At 43.9% G+C, this 22,893-nt stretch overlaps 1 protein-coding gene across 1 annotated transcript; it reads right to left on the reverse strand.

Moving 5' to 3' along the window:
* Nucleotides 1–1,648: 1,648 nt before the first annotated feature.
* On the reverse strand, nt 1,649–19,741 carry PAX9 (paired box 9; the record flags this gene model as incomplete). Its single annotated transcript, XM_080345243.1, has 4 exons — nt 1,649–1,903; nt 11,266–11,418; nt 16,620–16,759; nt 19,036–19,741. Coding segments are annotated over 4 exons (1,254 nt in total), but the record flags the coding sequence as incomplete, so codon positions are not given.
* Between the last annotated feature and the right edge of the window lie 3,152 nt (nt 19,742–22,893).

Below are 22,893 nucleotides of genomic sequence, written 5' to 3' on the forward strand. Positions count from 1 at the left end.
CAAAGAGACAACTATATTTTAATAAGGGACTGTATTTTACCTTCCCACTGAATGGATGTTTCATGCAGATAGATAAATATTTGAAGAATTAATTTTTCACCTCTGCTTTAACTATCTCTAGTGTAATTTAAATTATTGCACAACATTTCTAAAAATACACAATATATTAATATTCTGTGAAGGATATGAAATGTCACGCCAGGCTTAATTTTTTTTCCACGTTCATATTCTGGACATACCTACAGTGTGTAGAAAGCATTCTGGAATAACAGTTGGAACTTTATTATTGCCCAAGGAAAGCAGGCAAATTTTCAAAGATCAGAACGTTAGCTCTCTTGGGATTAAAGTTTAAAGCAAAATAACTGGCATAGATTACTTGCCACTGGATACAGAAATGTAGAAAGGGAACTTGTTAATATTAAATAATATCTGTGTTTGTAGCACCACCACCAGTACACCTACAAGGGAAAAAACAGCTTCAGAACAACAATGTAAACTTTACCAAAAGCCATATTTTCACAATTGTTAAAGCAGAAACTAAAGACAACTTCTTAAAAAAATTACAACATAGTCTTGGGGTTGAAAATGCTGGACACAAAGGAGCCAACAATGATGGTACAATTCTGTTTCTCAGTGTGTTATTCTGTTTCTCAGTGGGTTTGTCGACAGACATGGTTTTGTAAGCATCTCTGCACAAATAGCACGCTAATGGCAGTTTCCTCCATAGTTTTCAGTTTGCATTTCTGTTTGCACACTTGACACGAATATGGTTTTTCATTAATCTAGGAGGCTGAATATAGCTGGGGAGATTTATTTGGCTGGATTTCTGCCTTTGAGTCTTCTGCTGAAGACATAACTGTATTGCATGAGATGTCGAAGTTCCCGCTGTAGGCACAAAAACACGAAAAAATTGTACCTAAACCTCATCACCTGAGGCTATGAACTCACCACACAAAGTCACAGAAAATAGCTAGAAAGTCACCTTTTTAACCTAAAAAAAAAAAAAAAAAAAAGGTAGAAATAAATGAGCTGGAAAGTGAGAACAAATGCTGCCAAAAGCCTATATTTACAAATGGATAAAAACACAAAGGTATTACTACTGCCTGATGATGGCAACATGCCAGAGAATCTGAGAGCCACCTATTACCTTGGTTCTATATTTGATGAACAAAACCCAACAAAACAACCAAAAGTGATATCTTAATAGTGTATTGTACAACCTCATCGATGAAAGGGTTATTCTCTAGGCAATGGGCAAACTCCTATTTAGCCACGTTTGCTGATGTGAGGCATAGCAGAATTTTCTGTGGTGATTTTTCTTTATTGATTTTTACACAAATCTTAATAACAATTGCACATTTAGAAAGTCTGTCATGATTAAGAATAAATACATATGGTTTGACCAGGAGAGCGTGGGACAAGGCTCCATGAGCCCTTCTAGGGACGCAAGGTCTTTACTTAAAGAGCGCAACACCACACTTCTCAGTTTCTGATGTTGTCTTCAGCTCTTTAAATCCCAAAAGCCTTACAGGAGAGAAGTCACGAGGAGAAATGCCAGGTGTCAGTGGCACAAAGAGATTGGTCCATGAGCCATGTTCAGGGGACGACCAGCCAGCTTGCTCCTGTTGGTCTTGGACCAGCTCCTGCATCAGAGAGTGGAGGCTGTGACCGAGTGGCTGCCCTCCCTGGCCGTCTGCATGCCCTTGAACGCCAGCGAGGCTGGGATGTCACAGCTGTGAGGGGACAGTGGGGTGCCTCCAGCATGTTGCCAGCCGTGGCTGGCCATGTAGCCAGACGGTGCAGCGCTGTACGTCATGTAAGGTGACACTTGGGCTGGTGTGGCATAGGGAGGCATGGCTGGTGCTGACACAAAACTGCCGACAGCAGGGAGGCCATTGGGTGCCTGAAAGGAAAGGGAAAAAGGTTTCTAAGAGGGTAAGACACAGCAGATCTGACATAAAAGAAGTTGCCCTCAGATGCTGCTGGGGCTTTGTACAAGAACCGGGGCCAGTGGGGACACCCAGAGAGCCACCGATAACCACTCCCTTGGATTTCAGGAGTGCAGTGGCCCCTTGTTCTTTGCTTTTAAGACCAGCTACCCCACAACAGCCCCACACATCTCACCGAGAAGCCTGTCCCAGACAGGGATCAGCAGCAGATGTTTACACAACACACACTGAGAGCAGAGCAGGAACCACCAAGCCCCCTCCGTATGACTTCCATTCTTCCAGCAAGCTGTTTCTCAAGGACTCATTAAGCCCTTGGTTGCATCTAATCATTACACTTGAGAGATACTGCTGGAGGTATTTGTGATGAGTTTGTCCCATCTCTTTCTCAGTGAGCACCTTCAGCCTCTTGGCAATAAGTCCTACGGGTTGGAGCAGGTGGGCTGCAATATTTACCCATCTTTCCCAAATTTTGCATAGGATGTTGGCCATTGTGGCTAGGCCCTGTCAGGTAGTGCTGTGGCAGTTTAAGCTGGGCGTGTAGTGACCATCACCATATCAGTGGCAGGAGAGATGGACCCATCCCAGCACCTTGCCTACCCCAGCCTCGAAAGAGGGTGGCTCAGCCCTGAGATGCTGTGGGCAGGCACGGGCATGGATCACAAAGAAATACTCCCTGAAGCAGAGGTAACAAGCAACTAGGGGTGTGAACATCTTAAACTGTTTGGTAACTGTTTGCTCAGAGCATGAGTCAGAACTATAGTATTATAATTACTGATGATGTCTTTTAAAAATCTGTTTTCTAGGTACTTGGGATATAAACTTGCAAATGTTCTTTGCTCACAGCTTCTCCTGGTTTCAATAGAGCTTCTGTGCACAAAACAATTGCAGGGCTGGGTCCTTTCCTGCAAGCTATTTTCCTAGGTCCTTCCGTAGACTGGGGAGAAGGGTTTCTATTTAAATAGAGAAGGGAGAGTCCTTCAGTCTGCCAGAGTAGGATTTCACAAAGAATGACTCCTTATTTAAATAAAAAGTGTTTGGTAGTTTATTTCACACCCTGTAAATGCTTCTTCAGTAGAACAGGTACAAACCAAGATTTTGTCTTGCTTAAGTTTTGATGTGTGTAGTGTTCATGTTTTAGGATTTGGGATGGTATTTTTTCACAGAAATATTTCCTATGTGACTATGAAAGAACAGGTATCAATTCAGCAAATCAAGTAGCATCTGGCATTTTTAATCATCTGGTAGAACTGGACATAACCTGGATAGTGCTGAGTTAAGAAATGAAACAGACTATCATTTCTCCTAAAACTTCACATGATGTTAACATTTCACTTGTTCAGTTCCTGTCTGGAGTGCAACTGCCTAGCTTTCCAGTATTTACCTCAATAATCAACACTGATCTGGTCTCAGACTCATAAGTGTAACTCATAGTTCTGCTGGCTGGGCCATCCTGTCACTGCCACTAGAGAAACCAAGTAGTAATCCTCCTGGAGTCAATATAAACATGGACAGCAATCTAAAACAGCAGGAGGCAGTGACAGGATCCTAGCCACAAATCTCCAATAGGTATACTAATTAGTACAAAACATACAGCTGCAGCAGCAACCTAATTGTCATTCCAAATCCATAAACACTTTGTTGAAGCTGAATTTGCCTATTCTTTTGAAAATCCAAGTACGTGACCTAACCTTCAACTCCAATTACATGTCCCCTACTGTGTCACAGAATTACACTTTACCCTCAGCTAAATATCAGTGTTCACAACAATACTGATTAATACAAACCTTCTAATAATGCACTGTAAATAAGTACACTTCTTGAATCACATGGAAAATTATTTCACTGAATTTAATGGAAAGTAAAAAGCATGAGAGGTCCTAAGAAGCTGCTGTTCTCTAAGCTCCCAGCCTCTTCCAGTGCACAAAGTTCTTTTCAGAAGAATGTGAAACAAGAAAAGAGTACCTCTCTTCTTTTTTCCTAACAACAAAAAAAACTTTTCACAGAGGCACTAGATCCATTAGAGCCAGGCTGTAACAGAGACATCAAGAGCCACAAGCCAAAGGGATCCTGCACAGAGAATTACAGAAAACCTGAAAGGATGCTGGGAGGGGAAAAGACTTGGAGCAAGTCCCTGAAGAGCCTCATAGCTGCTGTGGCAGCACAGGGCAGCCAAACCTCCAGCCTCTGAGGCTCAGAAGAGGGATTTTGGGCTCTGTGAGGCCACCCTGCTCCTCCAGGCTGGCTCACTCCCAAGCAGGCTGGTACCAAGCAGAATCAAGGATGTGCCTTGAAGACCCATTTTAAGTAGGATTCCTCATGTCCCATGAAGCCTGGACTGTGGTTTTGAAAGGATTCCTCCTAGTCTGCAGAGGAGGCATATGTCCCTCCAACCTCCTGTGTTGTCACTTGCTCCCCTCTACCATGTGTGGCTCTGGGAAAAGAAAGTCCTTGTTTGCCACAAAGAAGAAGAGAAAATGCTTCCCATATGCTGTACAGACTGCCATGCTGTAGGATGCTCTCCAGCCACTGGCACTTCCTTTTAAAACTCTTTTTGAAAAGGCAGATGCTATAACAACATCTCATCCAAGAAAGAATAAGACTGTAAGTGCATCTTTCAAAGCTGTTCATAGTGCTGCATTGTGCCAAGACAAAATACTGCTTGAAGCAATCACTTTGCCAAGCACCTCTCTCCACCCCACCAGCAGAGGTGAAGAGTATTTGAGTAGAGAAAGGCAACTTTTGGTCCTCAAAAAATGTTTTCCTGCTATGTATGTCCAATGCAGTGTCCAAGCAAACAAAATCCCTGGAGCTGATGACTGTGTCTGTACATGTAAATAAATTAGACCATAGCCAGTTCTTCAGCCCTGAAGATGAGCAGTGTCATGCGATACCCAGCCCTATGGCTCACCTCTCTTCTGCAAGAAACTGGGTGGCCTCATTCATGCAGCCTTTTGGGCAGGGTGCCTGGGCTGTGCCCTGCCTGACCCCACCCTGGGACAGTGGCTGGCACTGTGCTAGTGGGCACAGGCTAGATTTGTGCCAGGCAAAGTGCCAACAAGCCACCTCTTTGTTGGTCCACTGATTCTTGAGCCCATGCCCTGATCTCCTGCAGCTCCTACAAATAAAGCTGCCAAGGACTTCTCAGGGACCAGAGACTGATGTCTTTGCATGATTTGGGGCAAACCTGAGCTCCTGAGCAGCTCACATTAACTCAGACATTATTGATGAATATTTAGTCCAATCACATATATGTTCCCCTACTTCTGTTTATCATTGTGTGGCCTTCGTTAGTATGGTCTTATGGCACAAAGTAAAATGCAAGTCTCTGAATTACAATTGTTGGAGAAGCCCTAGTTTGTTACCAAATTACAATGAAGTTGCTACTTGGGTTGTTATTCACAAAACAGACGGGACTTAACTAAAATTTTTACAGTTTTTTCAGAAGCTTAATTTGAAAGAATGCCTATCCTGAATTATAACAGACAGAACAACCCTTTTATCCCCCTACCCCATAGTTTCAGGTAAGTTGCAACTGAAATAACTGATGTTTTTATAGTGTCTACTGGTTTTAATGTGAGAAAGACCTTACCCTAACTACTGAGGGCAGGATGTAGAGATAGTTGTATAGAGACCACCAGTTTGGACCTGTCAGAGGCCAGCAATGCTGGAAAGCTATTGTCGCTGAATAAATGAATCATTCCCATTTAAGTTCCAGTGCCGCAAAGCTTTACTGCTCAAAACCATTATGATGTGGATGCCAGCAGATGCCTTCAGCTAAGAAGGCAGCACTGGGATGGCTAAGGACTGTCCCAGCACAATGCATGACTCTGCTTCAGGGAAGGTTTGAGCCATGCTCACAAAGCAGCTGGAGATCTAATCTGGCCCAATTTTAAAGCTGATGGGGTAGAGAGAACCACACCTTATGTGATTTAAAACTATGTTACTAAACAAAAAGACAAACAAAAAGAAAACCCCACTTCTTTTCATCTGTGACTTTCATCAGTGAAGGACTTGACCTAATAATTTTAACCACAAGGGTTTTTACTTCTAAACAGCTTTAGGTACAATATGTAGGTTATCAGAAGGGTTGAATCTTGTCTGTCAATCTGGCACGTTTTACAAACATGACATTCACTTAAAATAAATGGAGGAGATTAAGTTCCATGACCCTGTATATACTGGATGAATAATTCATCCTGCAGTATTTCAATCAGAGGAAATGAACACCAAAATCTAAACATTCGTAATTAGAAGAGCAAGAACCCTGTGGTGTTTATGGATTTTTAAAACCCTTAGAACTTGTTTTAAGTGCAGAGCTTCTTGAACCTGGTTTTTAAGTTTTATAAATATTTTTTTTCTTAATTTAAACCATTGCTTTTCAAGGGAAATCTAATTTTTTAAAACAAACAAACAAACATGTAGTTCTAATTGAACAAGAACCTCTGCTCTGCAAATGATAAGGGTTCCTGTTTGAAAGCGCCTACTGTACAATTTCTACAAGAAGAGAAATATTTACTCTGAATTACTGCCTCTATCAATGCTTTGAGGCAACTGATGGAATAGTATTTCCGAATTTTAAAGCTTTGTTCCAAACCTAGAACACAACCTCCCACCGATTTGCAAATTCAGCCAAACATTTTCTCGCAAAGATACCTGCAAAACAAGAGTCTCTGGGTCAGGATTCCAAGTTGGGTCTGATGCCTCTCTGCTGAGTTACTGTCGATAGGTACCAGTGCCAGTGAAGGGAATATCCAGGACAGAATTGAAAGCCAAAGTGAGCATAAAATCTTGGTTTAGGTCACAATAAATGATGCTGCTGAAACAAATTAACTGCATGTATTTTCACCACCGAAGGAGATGGGTTCAGTAGTTTTAACTGAGGGAATTTTCAGTTTTAGACATTTTAGGTACAATACTAACTAGAGATGACTTTTGTTGTCATTGTTTTCAGATTGCTTGGGATTTGTGACACACGGCATGGGCTAATGAGAAGCAACCCTAGAACCAAGCTTATGTGGGATTGTCTTTGAAACAAGTAATTTCCACTAGCTGTTTGGGCTCCTAAAAGTCAGAACAGCTCCTCTCCAAACCAGAGATAACTCACACACACCCCTTGATTTCTGTGATGAAGATTATACTGGTATAATGTGTCATACAGCTTCAGTCTCTTTCTTCTGCGTTGTAAGGAGAGACAGGACACAAGCTGTCCAGACAAATTTTCCAATCAATCCACATCAGATGAACTACCTGCATCTTTTTTGTTTTTCTGCCTTGGTCTTGTTAATACGAGAGAAGCACACAAGATACATTCCACTTTCAAACATCATGGTACAAATCCAAATTCTATATTGTAATTAATTTATTTATTTTGTTTTGTTTCATCACCTTCTCTACTTTTTTTTCTCTGCTTTTTACTTGCTTGACATGTGTTGTCTCAGTATCCAAATTAGGCCACCTCCTGTGATACATTCCCGTGTGCCTTCTTAATGTTTTAGAAAATGACCCAGAGTCATAGCATTCAGAAATGACAGACCTGCGTTTATATTAGTTGTCACTAATAGCAAGAATGTAAATTATCTCATTTCAGATTTACATGAATACAAACAAGACAGATTTGATGTCACAGGTGAATGCCACCTCAGTTTTACAGTCTAACTCTAAAGTAAGTTTCCAAAAGAATTTAAATGATTCTTCTTGTTTTAAAGTTATTATTTACAATTATTTGAATCATCTGCCCATTGTAATGTAATTGTTACAATGTTTTATACATAGATAATTTATTGCATAGACTAAGAGTGTATGTTTTGCATAAGTATTTTAGATGTCTATGGAAAAAAAAAAATAAAGTGTTTCAGGAGAAACAACATGGGCTTCAAGCTCAAGTTACCTAATTCAGCAGCCCTCATGAGCCTGGACACTGACTCAGCCCAAAATCCCCTGCTGGATTCAGCAATTCAGCCTGCATCAAGACTTGGGGAACACACCTCTGCTGAATAAGGTTGCTGTTTCATTTGTATTTCTCAATTCTAACACTGACTTGGATGGAATGAAGCCTTCCTGTCCTTGGATCAGCAAGCTCAGCGCATTGCCTTGATCCTCCAGCATGGAGCCTTCCCCTGAGAGCAAACAAAACAAATCCGCAGAGGCGTCACAACCATCTGATGCAGAGCAGCAGCTCTCCAGCCAAGTGGAGTGCTGGCAGTAGCTTTAGCTGCAGGGACGCTACTGTAGCTCTGCAGACAGACACTCTCTCGCTGCCCATTTTTCAAAATGAAAAAAATGAAACAATTTCTAGAAACACTGATTTTTTTCTGAACGTCCTGAAAACATAATCACAAAGTAGCTACTGGAGAAGTCATTTTTTCCATAGAAAGGCAAAAGCATAGCAGGGAGCAGAGCTGTATATCTAGTCCAGAGGATATCTCACGTTCTTAGTGACATGCACATAATGAGTCAAAAAGGTTATGGCAACAAGGCTAGGAGCAATCAAACACAAACTCCAAACATAAAGGAAGCAAACATGCTAAATCTCCCATTTTAATTGGAGGCTAAGTAAGATTTATAAATCAAACCAGCATATGTGATCCCAAGGGAAGAGTAAACAAATTTTCCAAGTGAAACAGCAGCAGCATGCCTGTAATGGAAATCTCATTTAGGAAAATGGTATTACCTAAAGTTGTAAGTAATACACCTATGTTTCTTTTAAGGTTTTAAAATGTATAACCTTAAATAATATTTTGTAGTTAATTAAATCAGAACTAAATTCTGAAGCTGCTAGTCAGTGCCACAGCATCAATTAGAAAAATTACATGGGAAAATTACATGGGAAAAATGTAGTAAAATTTCTAAGATGGCAAGGTGAATGTGAATAAGCTAGTCAGAGATAACCCTGCAAACCAGTGTTTCCTGTCTTTCTATAATGTTGGAAAAATTTACTGTAAAAATCTTTTCACAGCTCATATTAAACCATATATCCATATTCTTAGTTGAATAAACTTCTCTTATTGAATATAGTCCCACTTACATTTTCTATTTATTTCACTGCAAGAGAATAAGGCAGATTTTGAAAAGTGAGGACATTGTCATTAAATAAATTTAACATCCAAAAAACATGAACAAAAGGGGGAACATTTCCTAGGTAGGGTATTACTTTGAAACATATGCCTATTTTCAAGAAAGACTGGAGAGCGGTAATACATTTGAATTGAGGCACTTTTAAAATAACGCAAGGGCTTTACAGTCAGTCTATTGCACAGCTGAGCTGGGTTAATTGCCAGAAGATTGAGCTTTGAAAAATGGAGAGAGACCTTTCAAGAATGGGGAATTACAGTATTTCTCTTTCACTGTAAGCTGTACAAAACAATGTTGGTGTTTTAGTCGAAGTCACAATTAAAACAGAATTATTTGCATGCTTCAGTGCTTTAAGATTTCAAACGTAATTAGTTACCTAGTCCTATATGGTGTCTCTTACAAATATGACATTTTCTTTAAATCTATTTCTCCTGTTGCTGAATTCAATGCATTACAACATAATGCATGAGAAAATTACACCACTTCCTTCTAAAATAATGTTCATTCCCTTAATAATGAACAAATCTCATTCCCCGCATTTAGTGTGCTTTTTTATTAACTTAGAGTTGTTTCCTTTACTTACAGGCATTCCCAGCTGCACTGAATAATACAGAATTCAGATAATATCAATTGAGTGTTTTAACTACAGTTGCGACATGCATCAAGATCACTCTTAATTGTATTTTCTTATCAAATTTTAAATCTCGGCCTCTTCAGGGAAATAAAAACCGGGTCTTGGAAACAGTAATAGTAGTTTGAATTTAAACACCACCACTGATGCTTTCCTAAGGGGGCCAGGGGCATTTTATATCTTTTCCAAAACAAACTATAGCAGAAACAAAAGTAAAAACAAAAAACTCTTTCTCAGAGACTGAGGAATCCACTACAAAAACAATGGAGGAGGAAAAGAGGTAGGAGAAAAAGGCATGATGGAGTCAAGGTGGACAGAGGTGGTTGTAAAACCTAAGTGCACTCCGAAGGAAAAGGAGAGAGCAAGGGTTTCTAATGCTGCTTCAGAAGAGGGATGGATTTAGATGGCTTTCACAGTGACGTGAGATCTACCACGTATAGCACACACTAATATGTCTACCTAAAATGTCTCTCAAACACAGTTTATTGTGCAAGGTCTGTACATTCACTGAATGGTTGCTTCCCGTTCATACTCCAGTTTAGGAAGGATTATATAAATGAGAGTCACTGCCTTTCCAGTGAAGGTGCTGGACCTTGGGATATATTCTATTATTTAACAAGCCTTGGAACTGAACTACCTCAAAGTGGAGTGAAAACAAATTCTGTTTGCTGTGAGCACAAAGCTTAATTTTGATGACAAAGACACAGTTTGACCCTTCCTTAGACAGATATACTGTGCTTACAAGAAGAAAACGAAAGTTCGGGAAAAAAAAAAAACAAACGCATGCCATATAAGCAAACTCCCTTGAGTAGGAGCTAATAACAGATTCCCACAGTTTTAGAATAGATTTGCACAATAATTCCATCTTGGTATTTTGGCAAAATCTGAAGTCAGGCAGGGCACCCATGGACATTAAACAAGCAAATACACCAAAAGGAATAAACATTTGTTCTTTCTATGCTGATGGTTAAAACTATAATGTATTAGCAAAATGTTCAAAGAAAAATGTCCTCTGTATATAATATATTTAACAATAGATTGTAATTTCAATATGGTGTTATTTAAATGAAACTGAGGTTGGAAGAAGTAGACGTTAAGGACACAGCAACATGAAAGGGATTCTAATGGCTAGAAGCTGGACAAAGGTGGGGTTAAACTGGTAGAGTCCCCACTTTGTCCTCTTCAGGGAGAGCCTAAACACTGGTGCCCTTTGTCTAACAAACTTCTGATGATGCAGAGGCAATTACTAGGAAGCTGGTAAGTTAATGAGGGTGAAATCATAGCCCCTCGATTATTGAATGACCATCATTATGACTAGGTATGTAGACAATTCCTAAGAGCTGATAAATTGCCACAACAGACAAATTCAAACACACCACACAATCTTTATCTGCTTCCCACTCTACTACAAGCAGCAGAACACTGAACAGTTCAAGTCCTATCTAATCCCCCTGCCCCTGGCACTCTGCTCCTTGGCTGTGAATGGTATATCCCACCACTCTTTCTTTTCCATCCATGGTCCTTTTGGTCGCAGCAGAGCTCCTGGTGAGCTGGGACCCTTTGAGCAGAGGGTGTTCCAAGTGCAGTTTGAGTGTCATTAGACCATTCACTCACCTCTCTGACTTTCTTTATTAGTTTCATCCGGGTGGAATGCCCTGAAGCCATGTGGGTTGGTGGGCAGGGCACTGTGTTTTGGCCGTGGAAGCAGGTGGCCAGTAAGAGGCAGGTCTCACAAATGGGGTTCGAATGGGGTGCCATCCAGATCACCTGGGAAGGAATCGGGTGCATGTAGTGGGATCAGCTCATGCCCCTCACCCACAACATGCAATGATATGGATGCCTAGACCTCGAGCAAGCCTTCTTAATGACAATATTTTAATAACAGGCACTGATCTGGAGATCCTAATGAGAGTGACACAGAACCAGTCTCCCAGCCAAGGTCCGAATCTCTGCACCAGACAGGAACTCTGCTAACAATTCTGCTAGGTACTATGGCAAGAAAACCAATAAGCACCTCTCCTCAATCCCTAAACCCCCTCCCCAGGTGTGAGTGAGAAGCAGGAGGTCTGGACCTTAATCATCAATTGATTTTGCACAGACCCATAGGAAGAATCCAACTGCCTGAATCCTGATTTGGAATATAAAGTGACAAATAAGTAATCTGCTAATTAATTTTTTCAATAAAGAATCTGTGTAAGAGAGTGATGTAATTGACTGTAACATTTAAGGTTACATTTTCATCTTATTCTCAAAGAAGTTACTGTATGTTATAGGTTCTAAGGACTGCAGATAGAAACAATTACAAACGCTTTAGCCACCTCATATACAGTTCATTGTTCATCTACAATCAAAGATGAGGAACTAAATGTTTACGTTGCCTATATTCTCTGTGCAAATAATTGTCCAGAATTGCACCCACAATTATTTGTAATCACTTGCCCTAAAATAGAGCCTTTCCTTTGTGTGTTGAAAGCACATGGAGCTCATGACCCCTAATCAGAATCAACTGAAGGACAGGGAGTTACTACCACAGCAAAGCCAAAAAGTCAAGCCACTAACAGCTGCTGGAGTTCTGCTGAGACACTAGGTGAAGCACTTGATACTTTGAGGTCTGCCCAATACATCAGAGTAAGATTTCACTCAAACCATGTTTGCAAGACTCTCTGAATCAGGAGGAGTGTTCCCAGCATCTCTGGTGGGTTTGGGATCAGGCCTCCAAATAATGTACCCTTTCCAGGAGTGAGCTTGCAGTAACTGCTTGCTCTTAGACCCCCCCAGTTATAAGCTTTTTCCTGTTAATGAGCATCAGCTCCCTTTGGCAATGTGCACACCTGCTTCCTGCAATGCATGCAGCAAATAATTCTGAAAGAAAAAAAAAACTATTTACAAAACTATTTGCCTCCCAACAAATAGTGCAGACATATGTCAGATCTTCTGCATTCTCATACATGTGTGAACACAGAGCACAATTTTTTTCAGTTTGCACATCCATGATGTTAGTCCAGAAAGTCACAAGCATAAGATGACTGAAAACTGCATTTTATATACGATACATATTTATTAAATGTTTACATTTCAAATGCAGAGTACAAATGGGTTGGTATTTCAGTAATTCCAGCTAATGTTTTTTTCTAATGCAGCTGTCAGTATAAGCTGCATAATGGATAAAATATTCAAAATATTCATCCTTTGTATTAATAACATATAATTATCTGTAGAAACCATCCCCCCGTCACTACATTAAATGTGCCTCTCGGTAGAAATACTGACACGCAACTGAATTCTGTGTGAAATTTTTATGACCAAAAACTGTCAAGCTCTTAGAAAAATCTATTTTCCCTTTCAGTTTCTCTGATTCACAGTCACTCTGTTTGCAAAGCTGTATGACATATGTGTGAATATGATGTACTGGGAAAATATAATGCGATTATTTATGTATAAACAACAACTTGAGACATCAGGTAATTAAAAATTAATAGAAACTTGACAAGGCATCTCTGTGATTTCCCGGGAAACATCAGGTACAGAATCACAGTTTGCCAGGTGGAGCTTTCCACTCCTCAAATCCAAATACTAAACAGCATTGCAAATAAAGACCCTAGAGACACTAAGAAATTCATAATACTTAAAATAAAAAATGTTCTGCATGCAAAGGTTCCATTTCATATTAAATTAATGTGACTATGTATTGCTGAGGCAGAAATCTGCAGTCCTCCTGCCTCTTTTGTGAAGTCCTTACCCAGTCCAAATTCCCACTGGTGTGTGGGGCCAGGGGTGAAATGAAGCCATTCGAAGCCACTGAAGAGATCAGCATTGGCTGCTGGCTGACTAGTCTGCAAGGTCAATAAGAGTTTCATCTGAAAAAAGCCTACAGGATCCCATGCGTTAAAACAAAGGTATATCATTTAAATGGAGGGATCAAATAAATATAGTTTGAAAGTACAGAACTCTTTGTTCTTCGGGCTCTGTTTTTTCTGGTCTTTTTCATACAGAGGGAGTTTTCCAGGGGATTTCTTGAGAAGTAGAATATTACCTGCCATGAGTAAAGCTGGGGGAACAAGTCCTTCACTCGCCTATTGACTCTGGAGCTATTTGCAAGCTGTGGACAGGTGAATCTGTGTCTTAAATGTTGCTGGTGCTCTAAATGCATAACTGACATTTGTTGGAAACAGCAGAATTCCCTAGTACTCACACAAAATCCTTTGTTAATTTGCTTCAGAGCACATTCCTTCTGCTCCTGTTGTGTAATTGGAAAACCTAAGTGAAACACGCACACTTGGTTCCCTGCTGCTCTACTCCTCTTGCGGGCACTGCTGACTTTGCTAATAGAGACGTAAAACTGGAATATTACAGAACAGTGACTTCTCAGGGGGAAATCTGCTGTCTACCTTCTTAAGACCCAGCTTTTGAAATTAGCTTTGCCCAAAGGAGATGAGGAAAATAGCGTTTACCCCAAGGTCCAAAGACAGAGCCTACTTCACCATGGTCCTTCTAATACATAAATTATGACTGTGGCTTCCCCATTTTCCACCATTTCAGATACTCTTTTGCTAGATCTGTACAAAAGAACCAGTGTTCTCTCCTATCCCCTGTTCATCTATTTACACCCAAAGCCATACACATTGCAAGACACTATGTAAAGATCTAAGAGCATCAGAGCCTTTCGGTGAGACTTTACTGTCACAGACCATCACCCCAGACTCATTGTGCTTCAGAGAACAGACAGCTAGTAAGTCAGTGCTACATGCAACAAAAATTCAGTTCAAAAATTCAGTTCAAAAAATCATTTTGCACCTGCTTGGAACAAATCTTTTGGCCAAAAAAAAATGTTGCAAAAACTGCAAAAAATCACATTTTCATGTCCTTATTTGACATGAATTTTCTCTGAACTTATTCTACATTAGAAGGTAGTAAAATTGTGATAGATTAAGCAAATTAATGTACAGGTGAATTAATTCTCTGGTAAGCAAGTCTGAATACTACATGAATAGACTGGTCTATACATTAGAACTTTCCAAAGCCAAATTCCATTTACCCATATTATTATGGAGAAGGAGGAGGAATCTCCTCTGTGTCTTCTCTTAGTGAACAGAGTTCTGAAAATTACCTTTTGGACAGATACTTATTAGCTTTTCTGCCCTTTTAAACTCTCTGGACAATGTAGTTTGATAAATGAATTCCGTTTTATTAAAAGCATTTTTCTCCATTTTTAAATAGCAAATATGTTTAAATTACATTTATCAGGTGATCTTTCAGGTTGAACAAAACTTTAAAGTAAGATTGTTGTTGACATTAGAACATTGATATCTTATGAAGATGAAAGCATTCATACTGAAAGAGTGAAAAAATATAAAAATTAATTTCCAACATCATCATTGAGAATAACCCAATTTACATAACATTGTTCCTCAACATGTTTTTTGAGGTAAATGAGACTCCAGTGAAGGCAATTGTTTATAGCCTATGGGCCAGGTCCTGTGAATATTTTGGCAGAATACTCTGCAGAAGGCCCAGTCTGGAACCTAAGACAATGCAGCCATGGTATGGCTGCTCTTAACAAAATAATGACAAGCTATTTCCGTAATTTTTAGTAAGACTGCTAACACTTCATTTGGTTTGTTTTTAAAGAAAATTGTGGAAGGATGAATATTAACTCTAAATCTAAATCTACTTCCATCTTTAACAGTACAGTCATGGCAATACTACAGTGCATATCATTTGTAATGTGAAAAGAACAGAATAATAATGGCTAATAAAAAAACGTAACACAAAACAAATAGGACGGCATTAAGGGTGGTATATTTTTTGTAAGACAATATATGAAATGAAGTTGTTGTTCACCTTTGGGGCCTATGACATTTCCCACTCCACCTCTTTCACCTTTTTGCAAGCATTCCCACAGTTTGCGCCCCATATCTTGAATTTGAAACGGTCTGGCTCAGCACCAAACACAAGCTACAAAAGTCTCCTCGACATGGAGTCCAAAACTAGACACAGAACTCGAAAACTATGTCCAAAACCTCTGTCTTCGGGAACACGCTGAAGAGAGATCACATTTTTTGCTCGGCTTTGTTATAAACATAACAAATGAAGGGCAGGAAAGTCAATATATCTGAGAAATCTGTGATACATTTTGAGATGTTTCCATCGCACAGAAAAAAAAAGTATTCAAAACCTGTGACTTCCCAACTAGTAAGAGTTGAGTCTTTTATAGCTTTTCTCCGAGCATGGGATTTGACTAGCAAGTACAAAGATTTAGACAGAGATTTATTAAGTAATAGTTATATTGTGCTGTAATTAAAACGTAGGAAATTCGCAGTCTACTTAAGCATTTAGAAGTGCTTAATGTAGGAAGCAATTACACTTCATTTTCAAATTATTCCCCTGCCTACAGAGCACGCTGCAGGCAGGATAAAACAGGGCTTTAAGTACGGCAGCGGGACGTACCCGCTCACACGGTCCGGGGCCGGGCAGAGCCCCTGTGTGCGGCGTGGCGGGGTCTGGTCGCAGGGCGGCTCGGCGGGCGGGCAGCCGGTGGGGGCCGGTGCGCGGCGATTCTCGGGTGTCTGCTGAGCGGGCTGTGCCGCGGCGACGGGGGCAGCGCCGTGAGCCCGAGGCGGGCGGGACACGGACCCCACCGGCCCTCCGCCAGCATAGAGCCCCTCGGCCAGGAGAAAGGCGGACTAGGGGCTGCGGCGGCTGTGTGGAGGGAGGGATTGGGGAGAGGAGAGGAGAGGAGAGGAGAGGAGAGGAGAGGAGAGGAGAGGAGAGGAGAGGAGAGGAGAGGAAGAGAGAGACAGGGTCTTTCCCAATGTCGCCCTTCTTGGCGGACTCGCTTGTAAACCAAAATCGAGGGCAGGCCGACACCGGCTCGAAACCAAGAACGACAGCACTGGGCAACGGCCAGAAACCCGAGGCCGAGCTCAGGGTCCCTGTGCATCACCGCCCTCCCCTCACTCCCTCTTTACCTGACTGTACTTGGCCTCTTGCTCCAGGGAGCTCTTCTCCAGCCCGTTCACGGCGTGCTGGGCGGGGGAGGGGAAGCTGTTTCTGCCCAGGCTACTCCACTCCTCCACCTTGGGGTTGGGGTAAGGCGAGGTTTCGCTCACTGCTGGGAAACAGGGGGGAAGAGTGGGTTAGAGGCAGGGGCCGAGATGCAGATCAATTTGTTTCGGACCGGAGACGGCTCCCTCTCTCCATCGGACGCGAACTGTGGGGCAGAGCTATGGGGAAACCTGTCCCTCGCCCGCAACACCTCGCTGAGCCTCCCGGGAGTCCCTGGAGAGGATGATCCAGGGGTGGTGGGGGCAAAAAAGAATCGGCTCCCTCTGTGCAGTTAATGGCAGCGATCGCCAGCCGAGGCCAGATCTGGCTGAGTCGCTGGTTCCCGCGTCCCTGCACTGCCAGGACAGACTTGCCCCTCCCGGCAGGACGGAGCTGCCTCCCTTGACACTCATCCCCCGGGTTCTCCTAAAGGAGATTTACAGGAATCGCCTCGCCTGTGTGTGAGGGTCTGAGGACAAACGATACTCTCTGTTAGAAATAACGTCGACAAGGCTGCAAATTAATCAGACTTCACACGAGTTTGGGACCAGAAAAAAAAATAAACAAATAAATAAATAAATAAAATCTGGAGGAAGAAGAAAGAGCAGAAAAGGAAAGAAGCCCTATCCTTTACACGTGCATCAGCCACGGCACGGGAATACTGGGCTGTTTGTTTTTCAGGCAAGTGAATTCCCCGGCCCCCGCTGGGGATCCCGGGAGAGAATGGCTCCTCCGACCCCAAACACATCGGAGCCTGCGAGGCTGCGGGTCCCGCCGGAGCTGCTGTGAGAGTGGGGGTCCTCACGATACCACTTCGCTCGGCCCCTCGCCGAGGCTGGGGAACGGCACAAATCTGAAGTTGTCTTAAGAAACTGAGCTCTCTCGGCGAGCGCCCTTTTCTGCTGATCTCACACTTTCCCATGAATAGGGGCTTCCTTTCCGTGTCAGCAAGGTCAGTTTATCCTATAAATCAAGGGCGAGCAGCCCCCATCTGCGGCATCGGCCGCTCAGCAGCCCTGGCTCTCTGTTGGGAAGGGGAGGGGAGAGATTTTACATCGCCGAAAGATGTGTGCAGCTCCGAGGTCCGAGGGAGACCAGGCAGACATCGAGGCACTCAGCAGTACCATCCGAGGTCGGCCTGACTGGCAATGTGGTGTTAATAAAAGAAGAACTCACTAAAAAAATCCTCAGATTCTCATTTGATTGTAATGTTCTCGTTCTTTTTTATGTTCCCTGCCAACACTACCTCTCCCCAGCACAGAGCAGAGATTACCAGGGATGTATTTGTTAAAGTAGATTCAGAAACACGTTTATTCATGCCAGTGTGGTCTGAAGATAGTTTGAAGCAGAGAGCGAAGGACAAAAACTTAAACGTTTTTGTATTTACTAATATAAATGAAACATACTTCCGTGTGCTTGTGTATTGCTTTAAAAAAATCATATTTTTAAGAAAAGGAAAAGACCTTTTTTGCAATGTCTAAAGGACTAATTTGCATTTGAAGTGCTGATGGAACCGGATTGTTGCTGTTAAAACCCAACGAAAACAAGAAATCACAGCCCACCCTCCCCCCCGCCCCCGCCACCTCCGCTAATCGAGAGAGGAGAGTGGGACACAGAGATCGCTGTAGGCGAAGGTTATTTTAGACTGTTGTTTTAACCACATTCACTGTTAGCTCACTGGCAGAGTCTGAAATGGAAAATATGTCCCTTTCTTTGCGGCAAAGCATAGCGAGTGACTGGGAGGCGCGACGCAGTTTCCAGGAGGAGAAAAAGAAAGGTGGAAGAGAGGAAAACAGCAAATCTTGGAGGTTTGGTTTTCCTGGACCACCGCTTCGGAGGAAAATACAGCATCAGAATGAAAGCAATTAGGTGACATTTGAACTTCCTGTCGGAGCAAATTTGGCCTGATTGCGAAAACTAGAGAAAAAGAACTTCTCGGTAACGCCAAGGCGGCGCCTGTGACTGGAGGGCCGCAGCGAACGCCGGCCGGGACCGGCACGGCCGCGGGGCCGGAGCTGAGCGCGCCCTGGGGCCACAGCACCTCGGGCCGTTCCCTCCCGCCGTGGTCGCCACGTCTCGGGTCATAAGAGCATCCGTGACGGCCGATATTGTACGGTTTACTCGTCAGTCTGCAGCCCATCCCGGCTCCTCCGATCTGCCCGCGTTCCGGCATCCTCTGGTAAACTCAGTGCCCGACTTGGGCTAGGGAAACGCGAAAGGTTTCCCGAGGCAAACCACGAAACAGCCTTCCAACTCTCGGCGTGAAAGGAGCCCAGAAGCAGGAGACCGAAATGCACCGACTGCCTGGCTGCCGCTTCGGCCCCGGGTCCCCCTCCTCACCTTGGTCTGTGATGGAGCGGATCCCCAGGATGTCCGTCACCGAGTGGGAGGACGGCCACGTCCTAGGCATGGCCATGGTGCTGGGGATCGCTGGAACCCCGGGAGGGGTTGGCACCTTGGCTCCTGCAGCAGCGATGGGGCTGGGGTAGGAGTAGATGTGGTTGTAGGGCAAAGCAGGCTGTGGGGGCGGCTGGTGCTGCTTGTAGGACTCGTAGTGGCTCTGCTGGGACAGGTTCCCGATTTTGTTCCGGAGGATGCGGCTGATGGAGCTGACCGACGGCACGTTGTACTTGTCACACACGCCATCGGCCAGCAGGCGATCCCGGATCTCCCAGGCGAAGATGCCCGGATCCCTTTGTTTGTAGGTCCGGATATGTTTTACCACCGTGGGGGTGGTGACCCGAGGCTTACTACCTCCGATAGCCCCCGGTAGAATGGAGCCAGTCTCGTTGTAGCGAGCCAGGATTTTGCTGACACAGCCGTGGGAAACGCGGAGCTGCCGGCTGATGTCACACGGCCTGATACCCAGTTGCGCCAGTTCCACAATCCGCAGCCTGATGGCATTGGGCAGGGGTCTCCCGTTGACAAACACCCCCCCGAGCTGGTTCACTTCCCCAAAGGCAGGTTCTGCAAGTAAACACACAAACACACCTGTCGGGCACTGTGAACGGCTCAGAAGGGGGCGTCTGAACTGCTTCGTATCACAAGGCAGATGTCACAGTTCGGGGACCCCCCGGCCACTCCACGCATGCTTCTTTATAATAGTAGAATGTCCCCGAAATTGAAAACACAATTAAAAAAAAAAAAAAGTATATTTTTTTAAAGAAAAAGAAGTAGTAAAGAAAACAAAAGAAATAGATAAATAAAAAAATAAAAATAAAAACAAACGTGGCAACAGATGTCGGAGCTTGCCAGACTTACATCAAGCGCATTCCAAAAAATCACATTCTAGAAATGAAAAACAAGATCGCCCAACAGACAAGTCAGTTTTATTGCCACAGGAAGAAGGAACATGAAGAAAAGAAAAAGAAAATAAAAACATTTTCGAAGACGTGGGGGAGGGGGAGGAAGGAAAAGTAGTTGAGGAAATTCTTTTACATCTTGGGAGAGGGAAGGGCAACGCGGTGCTTTTGAGTCGCGATTAACTTTTTAAAGACCGTTTCTGGTGCTGTTAGCGCCTCTCGCTTAACAGCACAATTACTCCAGGCTGTAAAACAAACGTGCTAAAATGTTAACTGCTAAGATCTGTGTCAGAAATAATATACAACGTGCCACAGGCTCCAGCCATCCACTCGGCTGGGATCCTGCCTCGCACTCGCCTAATAACATTAATAATAAACCTAGTAGTCATTAGCTTCTCTCTCTTCCCTCCTCCTGACCCTTAACGTGTTCTTACAACTTGTAGGAACACGAGCAAAGTCAATAAGGGAGCTGCAGCAGCGGCACATGACAACACATGGGTGCTCCCCCTCTCTTGACAGCACTTGAACCCTCCTGCAGCTCCCAGCCACTTACCCATTCCTCTGAGCAGGACACCTCTGGGGCTGCCCTAAATCCCAAACGGGGACCTATGCCCGGAGATGGGCTCCCAGCCTCCTGCGCTCCCGGCTGCACTAGCCCCCGCTGCTCTCTGGTTTCCACCGCGTAAGTAGCAAGGACGCGAGAGAAAAAAGGCTACAAGAAAATCTACTTCCCGACGAAAGAGCCTTGACTTCTGCATTTCAACCTCAGGGCAACGTGGGCAGGGCTGGGCTGGGCAGGGCGCCGCAGCCCACCGCTGCCCCGAGCCCGCCCCCCGGGGGCGGCCCCGCCGCCCAGCCGCCCTCCTAATGGCCAGGGGAAATGACGGACAGCGCTGTACCGGCGGCTCTTCCGCTCTGTCTCTCAGGCGGGCTCGGCACCTGGGTCCTGCCACGACAGAAATGGCTGTTTCGTACCTGCCCGGCGGTAAGTCCAGTTAGTGGCGGGGCGCCGCTGAGCGGGACTGGCACTGCGGTGGGGCATCACTCGGACCGGGACCAGGGGGGCGAGCAGGCAGCCGCCGCGGGGAGGACACACCGCCGGGGGAAGCGCTGGGCAGGGCAGAGCACCCGCCGGGCCCCTGCACCGCCCTTCCTGGCTCTTCTCCTAGAGGAAAAGGCCGTGGAGGGGGCATCGGGGCTTGCAGAGCGGTTACTCCCTTCTCTGACAGGAGCACAGCGATATTTTGCCACACGTGCGGTGTCGCCGCGTTGACTTTGCAAATGCGGGAAAGAAGTTCTTCCTTGTTCACGGTCGTCTTACTGTAATAAAGCACTTTTTCAATGACGAATATTCACCGGTGGTGTACGAGAAGGCTGTGAGTGATGAGTCGCGGTGAGATTTGAGTCAATTTTTGTGGAAATCACAAACCGATGGGGAAATCAGCTATAGGTTCTCTTGCCGCGGGAAGAGATGGGACGGGGTTTGAGGCGCCCGGGCATCAGGATCCTCATGTTCCCCGGGTATCAAAGATCGGGTCCGCTTGTGGTTTAATCCCCACACTAAATATCGCGCAGCGTTTAACTGTAAAATGTCAACGCCTCGCAGCTAATTTCAACTTTATCAAAGACGCTGCTACATATTAACAGTTAAAAGAAAAACAGACAAAGCTGGTAGGAATTAAAGTATGTGTGGTGGGTCGCGGCGTGTTTGTGTATGTGGAAGAAGTGTTTGGTTTGGCATTAGGTGTACGAATCCTGATCTGTGAACCTATGTGTGTGCCTCTTACATACATCCCACGTACATAGTATTGCACGCAGACATCATGGGTTTACAGCTCTAAAAAAGTATTTTTCTTTTTCCTTTGGAGAGGATTATTTCTTTCTTGTTTTATTTTGTATATTTGTTTGTTTTCACTTAAAGTCTCGAAGGTGCAAACTCTGTAAATTAAATAAACCGTGAAAATAAATAATGTGATCGGAGTGCACGAAATATCAGGGAGTAAAATATGATGTCGCTGGTGTATATGAACGTGGTATAAATGCTATTTTAATTGAAATATTTGTCAATTTGGTTGGTTGGTTTTAGAAAAAAAAAAATCAAATTAATTGAGCTAGATTTCAGAGCCTGCACATGTGGCAATGAAAGTACGTAGTTAGGAATAAGTACGGTGTTGCAGGAGATCGCCCAGAAATTAATGGCATGTTGCAGACGTTGTGTAGTGGAATGAGGGTGACCGTGATTCTTTCGCAGCTATCTCTTTACTTGATCCGAATATCGGCGAGTACTTCTGTTTTCTCCACAGGGATTAAATAAATAAACAGAATGGAAAACAGCGCAACAGCTTTTCTGTGGCAGTTTTGTGCTTATTTCAGAAATGTGAGTTGCTAATTCAGGATATCACACTTGTAAATTGTAGTGCTTCTTCAACCTAGATAAAATTACCTCTGATATAGGGGATTCCTCCTCCTCCTCACTAACACCACCCCACCCCCGCGCAAATGCGATAGCACGCTGCGCAGGCATACTTGCAGGCAATACCCGAAGACATTTGCTGAAGCCGGATTCCTTTTCGGTGTTGTGAGCTGACCTGCGCTGGATATTTTTAAGGCAGGAGGCATTGAATTAATGGGACCCGGATCCAGCTCTTAATTAGGTTAATTACGTAATTAAACAAGGGAGTGTGCGTCCATAAAACTTCCGATCCGCATTAGCAACGTACTTCTTCCAGAAGCAAAGTCGCTAGAGGGATTCCCGACAAGGCTGCGCTCCCGACAGAGCCTGGACTTCCCGCCGGCTGGGCCCTGCCTGCGGGTCCCTGCCTGCGGGTCCCTGCCTGCGGATCCCTGCCTGCGGGTCCCTGCCTGTCTCCCCGTCCGCCTCGCACACGCGTTCCTT

This window comes from Nesoenas mayeri (genome assembly GCF_963082525.1).
Source record: "Nesoenas mayeri genome assembly, chromosome: 5".
Classification (NCBI taxonomy): Eukaryota; Metazoa; Chordata; class Aves; order Columbiformes; family Columbidae; genus Nesoenas; species Nesoenas mayeri.